The sequence below is a fragment of the Uloborus diversus genome, chromosome 4, assembly GCF_026930045.1.
Source record: "Uloborus diversus isolate 005 chromosome 4, Udiv.v.3.1, whole genome shotgun sequence".
In the NCBI taxonomy this organism is placed as follows: Eukaryota; Metazoa; Arthropoda; class Arachnida; order Araneae; family Uloboridae; genus Uloborus; species Uloborus diversus.
In genome coordinates, this window is record NC_072734.1 from 122,274,307 (window position 1) to 122,287,039 (window position 12,733).

Below are 12,733 nucleotides of genomic sequence, written 5' to 3' on the forward strand. Positions count from 1 at the left end.
GATTACGAATTTTGTTAATTGTTGTTGATTGAAGAGATGATAAAACATTTTGCAGCCCCCAAGCTGATCCTCTTCTAACATTGTGAAAGATAGTCTGAAAAGCATTTTCAGGACTTAGATTTCAAAAATTTTCCGGAGAAGCCCCCCCCCCCCCCCCCCCAACGTTTGTACAAAAGATAACACGAAATTACATCTTTTTGATTTAGTTTTCGAAAAAACTCTGCATTAGATGATTCCCTCTCTTTTCTCTAAAAATGGCTAAAATTGCGTTTTTAAAACTTCAATTAATAAAAATCTTTGGAGTGAGCCCCGTACCCCCCTCAGCTTAACGTCACTTAAAATAGCCTAAAATTGACTTCAATGATGATAAAAATTTGAAAACCAATAAAATTTCATTCTCCAATCAATAATTGCATTTTCTGATGTCAATTTTCAAATTTTTCTGGGGGAAAGCCGTAGATATATATATATATATATATATATATATATATATATATATATATATATATATATATATATATATATATATATATATATATATATATCTGCCCTCCATCCTTTAATACCATCAAAGATTGACTAAGCTGCATTTTTAAGATGTCTTCTGACATCTTTAAGACCGCCTAAAGTAGCAATTTTACCTCTTATAACATATGGTATCCATCTTCTCTTTAAAGCAAAAATATTCACCTTCTTTTCTACCCACCTGAAAAACTTGGAGAAAGAAAGCAACAGTTTCCACTCTTTGCCCAGCCTTGAAAAGAGGGGAAGTGGGGGGGGGGGGGACCCACAACACACAAACAAACTATTGGTGTTCTTTTCATCTTTTAATTTTAGCTCTTTTTCTTTTTTTTGGTTGGGGAAGACGCAAGACCCTCCAAGACGCAAATGTCTAACTCTTCCCATGGCCATGGGCCTATGGCTCCTTGTTTAAACATAAGTAGGCTTTTTACTGATACAAGTTAACATTAACCACAGATTCCAATTAAAAATACTTCAAAGCACTATTCAAATTATCAAAAAAATCATTCATATAATCAAAAAAAATCAAATATTTTGCAGCATCAAAATCATTGCCAGCAAAGCATGTATTGGAAAAAAAAAAAAAAAAAACATTTTTTTAACAAAAAAAAAAAAATCTTTTGATTAGTTGTTTGACTTAATCTCCTAAAAATTATAAATATATACTCGAATTTTCATTCTCTCAACAATTCGGAAAATTTGCGTATCTGGAATGCAGCTTTCCCCACACTTTCTGGATAGGTGAGCTTTGAATGCACCTTTGAAACAATCATGAGTGACATGACATGTAGATCCGGCACTGTAAACAACAATGAGCAAAATTAAGAGATCATGATAGAAGAAAAGAAAAAGATTCTGAGACCTTCACACTTATGCTGAGCGTTATAAATGAATTGTTAAGAGCAGTGGCGTAGCTAGACCCGACTTTCGGGAGGGGTTACTTCTTTTATATATATATATATATATATATATATATATATATATATATATATATATATATATATATATATATATATATATATATATATATATATATATATATATTATATATATATGTATGTATGTATGTATGTATAATCGCTTGGAATTTTTTCCTTTTCTTCCTTTTTTTTTCTTTCTCTTCTCTCTTCTTTTTCTCTTTTTTTTTTTTTGAGACTAACTTTTCGGGGGGGGTTTTGTCCCCAAAACCCCCCCTTAGCTACGCCCCTGGTTAAGAGAATATTATTTTTTGATGAACTAAAATAATTATGTGTAGAAGAAAGATTTTAAATATCGTTTTTAATTTTTTCCTCAGAGTGGGAGAGAACTAAAAAGCTGCCACCCATGCCCCGAACATAACCCCTTTCTTTTGCATCACCAAAGGTAACCGAAAACATTCTTATTCGAACTTGAAATTCAGAAAAAATCAGAAAGAAAATTGTTTAACATAATCAAAAACCCGCTAAAACTGCTTTCTGAAACTTCAGTTTCGAAAAATTTCCATGGGTGTAATCTTGAGCCCGATCCCGTCCTATAACGTATTCTAATAAAGTGGCCTACAAATGCGTATTTTGGACTATAATTTTGAAAAATTCCCCCCCCCCCCAATGGGAGTATACCTCTCCCCCTCCAGCATTGTTAACAATGGTCTAAAATGTACTTTTAAGACTTAAACTTCGAAAATTTTCCGGGTTGACTCGGAGAGTGCCTGAACGCCATCCCATACCGAAACGTAACCCGCGATGACCTATTTATCACGTTTTCACAACTTCACTTTCGAGAAATTTCCATGGGGATGGCTTTCGCGAACTCCGCCCGAAAATCACCAAAAAAAACGTAAAAAAATACTATTTCAGAGTATATAATTTCAAGAATTTTTGCTTGAAATTGTGTTTTTAGATTAATAACAAATAATAAATTCAAAAATTTTCCAATGGGACCTAATTGAACACGACTCTTTCCTCTCTCTACAACATCATTAAGGATAATCTACAGTTTCATTTAAGACTTCAACTTTAAAAAAACTGCCTGAAAAGTCGCTGTGAACCCAAATTTTTTCATTTGATCTTACCCAAGATAGATGCAATCGCGTTCTTTGACTACAGTTTCTCCAAATAATGGCATCCGAATCTTCTCTTCCTAATATGATCAGGGGTTGTTAGAATTGAGTTTTTTAGAAGTGAAATATCGAAAATTTTCCGGGGGTGAGCCCCCGGACCCCCCTTCCTTTATATCGTCCAAAAATTGCGTTTTTGCAATTAAAAGTTAAAAACATGTAGTAACGGGGAGACAAGGGGCAATAGAAGGGGATCATAACCATCGTAAAACTCTAAAAACTATATCCACATTTATGTATTCATGCATGTTATAAGTACACGTCCCGTCTCCATGAAGAAGTGCTATATTGTTTACTATATCATCGAAAACTAGGGCCCCTTGGAAGCATTTGCTACGGGCCCCGCACTGGCTTATTCCGGCCCTGCCCAGAAGACAATGTTGAGAGAGTCGCACAGTATGTGGATGAGCATTGTCCAGCTGATAAATGGCACCTGGGCGATTTGATAGCATAGGCAGAACAATCGGCGTTAAAATGCTGTCCACCTATCTGCGAGCTGTCAAAGTGCCTTGGAGAACAACTAGAGGTGATCGTGTGTCCCAAGAAATCGCTCCCCACACTGTCACACCTTATGAAATGGCTGTACGCCGCTTGACAACAAATGCTGGATCGGAGCACTGGCCAGTGCGCTTCCACACGTGTACAGTGATCATCAGCATCGAGACTGAATCGGGATTCATCGCTGAAGATCACACGCCTCTGGTCTGTTCCACTCCAAGCTGCCCGAGGTCGGCAAAAATCCAGTCGACACTGCCTGTGATGTGGGGTCGGTGGCAAGTGTCTTAATGGACGTCGGCTCCTTAAGCCAACTTTGGCAAGTCATCTCCTAATGGTTTTCCTTGATACCTGGAAGTGGCGTTGAATTGTTGCTAGCCACGTTGTCGGTGCTGACCTGGCCGCTCTTCTGATTGCGCAATCCTCTTATTCATTTGTGTTCCTGGGACGCCCTGACCCTCCGCGATAGTAGACTCTCCCTTCCATGATCCACTGTTGCCAACACCGAGCAACCACCATATCACTCCGACCGAGGTGGCGGCCGATCCTCCAGTTTGACCAACCTGCTTCTCTGAGACCTATTATACGGCCCCTATCAAACTCCGTCAGCTATTTGTACTGCCGCCGGTTACGTCTTAGAGGCATCTTAAGTCACTAGTCTACCGAAGTCAACAGATTCGATTGAATAGCCCTATGGCACAAGTACTCATGCTTTTCAACTCTTCCACCTGTGCAACTCACATGCTTATAGTGCGCTTAGCCTTGTTCCATTGGCGCTGAAATTTTAATCATTTGCATATTGGCTACCAAACTGCATTTGTGCCAAGTTTCATGATTGTGTCTCTAATTCTTTTAAATGCATATATTTTTTTGTGACGGAGTGTATAATGATAACTTTGAGCGCCGGTTTGAGCTATGATATGACACAAGGAAAGCAGATTGGCCAAACCAAAAGTTGCATTTTTTATGCAACATCAACATGCTACAATAGAAGCATTTTTGTACTACAACACCCCTTATACGAATACATTAAACTTTTGTAGAAATTTCAAGAAGCTGCGATTATTCCAAACCATTTTGGATAATTTTCTTTTTCCCCTTCTTTCTTCTGCTTCGTAGGAAGGTAAGTGTGTTTATTTTCTTTCTAACCGACTCCAAAAAGGAGGCAGTTATCAGTTCATGTTTCAGTCCTTGTTTGACCATATTTGTTCTTTAAACAAACAAACAGGGAAAAACAGAAAATTTCATGTAATTTCCTTATTAAAGGATTAAATATGAAACTCATTATTGAAAAAAAAATGGTTCCCTTTAAGCAGTAATATTAATAGTAATTATTATGAGAATTTGAATGAAGGTTTTTCTGAATTTAACATGAAATTCATTCACCATCATTGCTCTTTGGAGCTAGCCTTTTAACAAATATGGGGCTCAATTGGAAAATTTTAGCGGGGTCCTTCACAGAATGATTACATTTGATTTGAGCAGTGACAAACCTTTAATTTTTCCAAGACAGGTCAAAAAAGACAAAAACTTTCGCAATTACCTATTTTCCTTCAAGTTTCTACATCATGTTTCAATAAAAAAAAACGAGCTGATGTGTGCATCACAACTTCCTTTTACTTCAATTTAATGATAAAAGTGCCTCGGAGTAAGCAAAGAAACACTTTAAATATTTTCACCCCAAGTTTGTTGGCAATTTATTGCTTTGAAGGAATATGCAAAACGTTCTAAAATCACAATTTTAAAGCCTCTTTGGTAATGTCAGAAGTTGGAAGCAATTGAGGAGAAGAATTAAGAATGAAACATTTATATTGTAACACAAATATGTTGTTATCAATGTAATGCATTCAAATGCTACTGATGAACCTGGGTCCATTAAATTTAAAATTGAGTTTTGGTTACATATTTTTTATCAATTGTTTTTGCAATGTCTTCAAAAATTATATTTAAAAGTAGTATCGATGGTGTTCAAAGAATAAAAATATTTTAAAACTTTTTAGGGCAGTTTCCAGCTGCAGTTTTGAAGTCGGTTCTTTTTCTTTCTTTCAAAATTTAATATATATATATATATATATTCTATCACACATTACAAATACAACATTTCTTATAATATCATGTAGAACATTTAAAAAAAGTAATAAGCTTAATACTTTAAAATACTGCTAACACTTTTGCACTTCATTTCACTAGTCCTAACTACTTCTCTCTCTCTCTCGCTTTTTTTTTTCTTTGTTGCATTCAATTTTTGCACACAGAATGCATTTTTAAGAATTATGCCCAGATTAAAAACAAAATCACTTGCTTCAGAATAATTTATTTTTTAAACATACAGTCTACATATTTTAATGAAACAATATCAATCCTAATTGTACACAATGTAACAAACATTTATAAATTATTAACCAAAAATTTCAATCATGAAAATTTTTAAGGGTCATTTAATTTAGAGATATTACCAAGTAATAAACTTTTAGAGTAGCACTAATACACAAATGCAATTTCCCTTGTCTATTGTTCAAGGTAAAAAAAAAAAAAAAAAAAAAATCTATAAAGCAAATGAAATAATAACAACAAAAAGATAATTTATACTGCTTGTAACAGCAGTGTGCAACATTATCTCAAGCACTGTTTTAGACTACTTTTATTTATCCAAGAAGGATTTAACAAGCTTAAGCATTGATAAAATGGTAATTTATTAATGAATTATTTATATATATATACATGATAGTAAAAAATAAATCTAGTCTGCTTGCACACAGAAAATGTTATATACAACAGTTTTAGGTATAAAGAAAATGAAATGTGTAAGACATTATGGAAAGTAACTTTTTCAATGCAAAAGTAAAAATGCATTAATATAAAGTACAAAAAGTGGAATCTATGATCATGCCCAAGAACAATCTTAAGAAAGAAACCCCAATGCAAAATATACTCATCATATTTTTCAAAATCAATACATCAATTTTTTCTCTCAAAAAACGAATAGGTAGTAAAAAAATTGGAGTTTTAATTACATAATAATGCAACACATTCACAGATAATAAGGAATTTGGTGCGCTCAAAAAAAAAAAAGGATGATTTATGATCAAAGGAATTTTAATTTTGTGAGAGCCAATCTGGACATTATTACACCTATTTAATTTTAAATGCATGATAAGAGGAATATAAATTTGTTGGTTGCAGCATCCATGCTTTGCATAACAATTAAAATTAAATAAAATAAATTAAAACTTAAATGCTATACCAGTCAAGTTCACAAATTCACTAATGAGGTTCTTATGTTTGGTCTCAAGATGCCAAATTTTTAAATTACAAAAGCAAATATTCCTCATTTTTTTTTTTCCAACTCAGACCATCTTGAATGCAGCAAAATTAAATTTTGCTTTTAAAAGGAATGACTTAGCAATCATATAAAATTGCAAAATCATATTCATCCAGCACTAAAATAGATATAATGAGTTTGAAATTAAAATTTTACTTTGGAAACTTTAAATAAACTTTGACATTTAAAATTGCACAAAACAATACATCATGCTTCGTATACATTTACGGTATATGCCAGGATTCACTTTCAACTATTTTTTTGTAATTTCATTTTTGATAAAAATGTTACCTTCAGTTGAACTTCGTAAACCCAAAATGTGTATGAAATAACTAATTTTTCGTGCTTAATAATGTCAATGTGCAGTGCAATGATTATGCTTAAACTTAAATTATAAGTGTATTCATGAAAAATTGCTCTTTTCCTCACAAAAGTAGTATATGCTCAATATAGAAAAAATAAAATGACTAAATGGGGATTAAATTATTTCCTAATGGGGGTATGATGGAAAATAGTTTTAGAGATAGATGTCTGAAAAGTTTCATAAAAACAAATACCTTGATTTAGAGATATTTAAAAAAAAAAAAAAAACCATACTGTATGAAATTTTGTTACATGGATGTGTGCTTGTCTAATGTGGCATAAAAATTTAGAACTGCAAAATTCTACAGTATAAAAATGAAAATTACAAGGAATAATTTTAAAATGCCAATTTATTAAAGGTCAGCTTGAAAAATAAACATTTATTTATTTCATTTAGTGGATTTATCACATTTTTTTTACACTTTTGCAATTAATGTAAGATAATTACGATTTTGCTAGGATTTTGGAGAATTTAGCAACTTTATAAACCTTATACATCAGTAAGCATAATAAAATATATTAAACCACAGCATTTCTTTCAATAACATAAAGCTACAATAATTGCAGAGAAAGGCTTCATAAAGTAAAGCCCCTTATCGTTACATTGCATACCAGACTACAAAGCATTTGATGCAACAGAGCCAAATTCAAAACTTATTCATGCAATATTAAAATAAACCATGCTTTTATTTCTATCTATTACAAAAATATATAATAATAAATAAATAAAAATTTTGCTGTAGAAGTAGCAGTTTATAAACGATTACATAAAACACTGATAAAAAATACCATTGCAATCATTGCTGTTGAAATGGATTTCAGATTTGCCTCTGAACTGTTAATAAATATCAATCATAAAATTGCCTAATGCAGTGGTCTCGACCTTTTCAATACTGAAGATCACTCGGAACCATACCAAACCCTAAGCAGATCAGATAAGATATAAATAATATTTTCACAACAACTATATTATGTGAAATAAGATGAATCCAAAAGTTTGATTTCATACGTTTTATCACAATTATGAAATTGATTTAGATTAACTTTCACTAGCTGATCTCGGACCACATGACAATTGCTTGCGAACTACTAGTGGTTCATGAGCCACAGGTTGAGAACCACTTGCCTAGTGTATGAGCTGAATAAAAGAAAAAATCTTTGAACCGGAAAAACTTTAATTAAAGTCAATTTTTTCAAAAAATTGAAATGATTTTTTAGTTTGGCACATATTTTGAAATGATCAAGTTAAAATAAAAATTATTTCTTGCTGGAATTTTCTCTAACAGAAAAAAAAATCATTGTTATAACTAGCTCTTTTTACTTTTGCTTTTGCACAAAGCATGGACTATAAATATATTTTTTAATTAAAAAGAGAATGAATCTGCATGAAATTTTTAAAACAAATTCCTTTTGTAAAACATAAAAACAAAGTAAAGGATTCATTTTAATAAAATCAATGCTTAAGTGTTTTAAATTCATAAAATACATTAACAATTTCAGAACTCTGAGTTGAATATCACATAAATGCACAAAGAAATGACAATGGAAAGTAAGTTGCTATTGTACATAAAAATACAAAACTTTGCTTTGTGATGCAGTGTGCTAATGCAAAAACATTTGCGTAACTATAGTATAGGGCTGCTAATCACTTGTTTTTTCCCCAAAATTGGTCAAGCCTACTACGAGCTCTATCTAAAACATTTGTAGAAGTCAATTTGCTAGAGCTTGGAACACTTTCTTGAGATCCAGTATTAATAGGCACTAAAGAAAAAAAAGACAGCAAAGAAACAAATTAGCAATATTTTCTCACATTGAGGCAATTTCCTTTAAAAAGAGGCACTTCAAAACACTGGGAATAAACTTAGCAGATGTTTTTTTTTTTAAATTTAAAAGTTGATATAAGATTTTTTTTTTTTTTTGCAAAAAAAAATCAGTTGGCATCAGTAAGTGTCCAATCTACAGAATGTGCAATTAAATGCAATTGAAAATGGTAGTATAAATATTGAGCAATCTCAACCGTTCCTTTTTTCACTTTTTGTATGCTTATTAGGTCTTAGGTCAGTGAGGGTTGCAGAGTATCTGAACTTTGCCTCTACTTATGATCTTTAGCTTAGATTTTGTTTATGTTCTTTCAAGTTTTTAATGGTCAATAAAGTATTGGTTTGTTTTTAAGAAGTTTACTTGTCAGCTTAAGGTCATCATAAATAACACTTAGTCAAACTTCCGATGCAATGTTTCACTTCTTCTTTTTAATACCTATTAGAAATGATTAACTCTCAGGAATCAGTCATTCAACTTTCTCCTATTTAATGTGCTAGTCACCAATAAGCTGCTTGCTTGAAGGTTATGAACGAGTAAACATCAATGAGTAACTTAAACAGAGAGAAAGAGAGGATGAAAAAGGGAGCATAGAAAGATCATTTATTGTTAGTTACATATTTGTCAAGTTTTAAAAACCTTTTGCATGCTGTAGCCCAAAGCTAAAGCTTTAGCTTACAAGTAAATCTGGCCCTGGGTATGGCCTTATGCTCCTGCAGTAATGCTCCCCTCATTGCAAGCCAGAAATCCATAAAAAAAACCTTCCCGAATATTTTCATTATTTTACAAAAAATATTTCAATCATAAAGAAAAATTTGATTCTGAATAAGAAGCCAAATGAGTTGTGGTAAACCAGAGTTTTACAATAGAGCAGTCTTAAAATCTTTGGGTCACTCCATATTAAGATTAAATGCCATAAGTTCGGGACTCTGACGTGACATACGGAGTGTCATGACATTAAGGTGTAGTCATAACAAGGTTTGACTATGCATCTATTCTTTTAAACCCCTTTTCTATATCTCTGGGTAAAAATGATTTTCGTTTATCTACTCTCTTCCCTTTCCTCAAATTCATGGAGTAACTTATTGTTTCAGCAAACCACTTTTGAGGATGAAATTTTAGTAGTTTGAGATTTCATTTATGCTAAACAACCTAGGCTAGCGAAGCTACATTTTTCTTGATGTTAAAATATTTTATCCACCTAATCAAGTTACAGAGAAACATTCGTAGTTCATTGAAAAAACATGACTGACAAAGTACCAATCTGATACTTTACAGGAAATCAAAATTTATCTATTTTTATTAATATTGCAAATACAGTAACCCCTTGTTATATCGCGTTTTTCGGGGACAAAGAAAAAGAGTGATATTTCCGAAAGAGCGATATAATGGAGGCCATTAAAAATAGTTCCAAAAAAAGTCCAATACACAAATAAATTAGCATTTGTTCTTTTCGACATGATTTTCCAATGGTTTCAATGCAGTTCACGAATGTACTATCACACTTGTTGAAATTTAAACAAGATTGAAATTTTAAGTAAAGTTTCACTGATAGAAAGTTAAAAACATCAAATGGCGAATGAAGACGATCTTTCTGAGCTATCGCGAGATAAGAGTGAGCAATCCAATACCTTCTTATTCCCAATAGACTTTCTAATCCGTTTGACTTGCTGTAGAACGGATGTGAAAAGTAAAAGTAACCACATTGTTTACAGAAAACTCTTTTGCTCCTTCAGATCCTTCTTCTTTTCTTTGATGCAAATCCCGGTTTGTGCAAAAAATCTTTTCTGTACTAAAGGAAGGGCATATGTTACCTTTTACATGACCTAGTATGACACCTGTTTGATGTCTCTCACGCATTGTAAAGGCAATGTATCAATACAAAAGATGTCAAGTAGTTTACAGACAATCTTAAACTGAAATATACTGCATATATGCTGGTATGTACATTTGGATGAGAGGAATTGCTGCTGCTTTTCCAGTGAATTCAGAAGAATAGCTTCCTTTTGTTCATTGACAAAATAAAGAAGAAAGAGACCTTCTCTGAGCAATACCGCATGTTTTCAGAAATGGTTACAAACTTAAAGCAAAGTTTTTTTTTTTTCTTATTTAAGGCTTTAATATTTCAGGAGACAGAGGAAAAGAGCGATATATTCGAATGAGCAATTTAACGATGTGATGCGTGATATAACGAGGGGCTACTGTAACATTTTAAATTTGCGTCACAACACACTAAAAATTATTTTTTCCTGCAATGTTCCGAAGTAAGAAGGGAATTTTTCTCAACAATATTTATACAATCTTGAAGACAGTAAATACAATAAAATAAAAAAGGACATTTTTTTAAAACTTTGTACTTGTTTCATACCTGATTCATCAGTAGGTAATTTTGATAAATTTTCACTAATTTCTTCTGTTTTCTTTAACCTCATGGGAGCATCTAAAAATACACAGAAAACAATAATTACTCACATGAGATTCAAACAAAAAGAGACACAAGTAAATAAATTTCTAAAGCTTGAACAAGTATCAAAACAAAAAACTCATTGATCATATTTTATATGTGTAACTGTTTCGTACACATTGCAAATCATAACACTTAAATCTTTTAAAAATCATTCAAATATTGTTGAAATCCTGCAACTTTTAAGAAAAAAATGGAAGCAAAAACTATTCCAATTTTTAAAAAAAAATTTTTTTTAATGCTCTTGCCGGTCCGCTGGTCAATAAAGGTTGAGAAACGTGGCTCCAAAGTATTGCTTTTTTATTGAAAAAATAATGCAAATGTAAGTAAATTGGTTTTAAACCACCTTTTCTTTTGGGGAGTTCCTCCAAACCCAAAGGTATGTTCCCCAAAATATTTTCCCCAACTACTACAGCAGTGTATATATATATTGATATATATCTGTATGTAAATATGTATGCATACATCAGGGGTACATTCTTACCAAAACACACCAGAACCCCTCTCCAGTACTTCTTTTCTGAAAAAATATTTTTCTTTCAAATTAAATGTTTCAATTTTTGCACTGATTTTAAAGAGCAAATAATAAAGACCTAAAAAATACATCAAAAACTATAATTTGTAAAAATTTATATGATACAGCATATCTGAAAGATTAAGAAAAAAAAAGACTATCACTTACATCGGTATTTCCCAAGCTGTTGATCGTGACTCATTAGTGGGCCATGTGTCAATTTTAGGAGGGTCACTGTTGTGGCACAATGTTTTGTACTTAAAACTGTTCTGTTGGATTGGTAGAATTTTTAAAACCATTTTGCAGAAAAAAAATCATGACAAAGAAGATGAAATACTAAATAATTACAGAAGATTTTATAATGCTTGTAAAGTGTGATGTCAGTTGTAAAAATACATGAAGCATTTAAATTTTAGCTTCTTCTCTCCAACTTTATAACATCTCATATTACTAAGGCAGATTAATGCAAACAAAACTCCTGTAAATGAATTTCAGTAGAACAAATTTTCTAAAAGTAATTATTTCTTTTTATCTTAGTACTAGAGACCCGTCCCGACCTTGTTCGGGTTAAAAAAAATCCCATCTATCTTTAAAAAATATTATGCTGTAACTTTTTAATTTGAAGTTTAATAGTAAGAGTAAGCAACGTTTTTTGTTTCATTTTTATGAGATTTGAAACAAATTGATTTGCCTCATTTCCTGATCAAGAGAGACCAAAATATAATTCCCACTGAACAACACAATCTTCCCGTATGCACTGTTGCACTACATATCATAAAGTTGTACGTTTGAATTTCAGATTTGATGATGGTGGTGGCATTAGAAATTTTCATTTGAAATTGTAATCAATTAAATTAAAGTAAATATGCAGGGACCTAAGGGATTAAAAAAATATGAGGCAACTGATCTAATGCTGATGCTGTAAGAGCACAATACTCTAAATCATATTATTCCTTCCAAGGTAAATAGAATGCCATGCAAATTATCCTCCGTAGTCGTGTAAAGATTTCTCATTCTCTCACGTGTTTCCATCCCTCAGCATTCAGCTCGCAGAGAACATTCAGCTGTTCCATTACTTCAAATGCAGTACAACTAAAGTTTGTTTTTAAGTTTATAACAATAAAACAGTTCAAAGCATAA

General features: G+C 32.1%; 1 protein-coding gene across 1 annotated transcript in view; it reads right to left on the reverse strand.

Moving 5' to 3' along the window:
• Positions 1-8,442: 8,442 nt before the first annotated feature.
• The window catches only part of LOC129219727 (triadin-like), a 51,582-nt gene continuing 47,291 nt past the window's right edge, over positions 8,443-12,733 (reverse strand). Inside the window, exons 13-14 of the mRNA XM_054854015.1 lie at positions 10,984-11,055; positions 8,443-8,558 (exon numbers count right to left, since the gene is read on the reverse strand). Of these exons, the coding sequence (XP_054709990.1) occupies positions 8,443-8,558; positions 10,984-11,055 (188 nt within the window). The remainder of the gene's footprint in view (positions 8,559-10,983; positions 11,056-12,733) is intronic.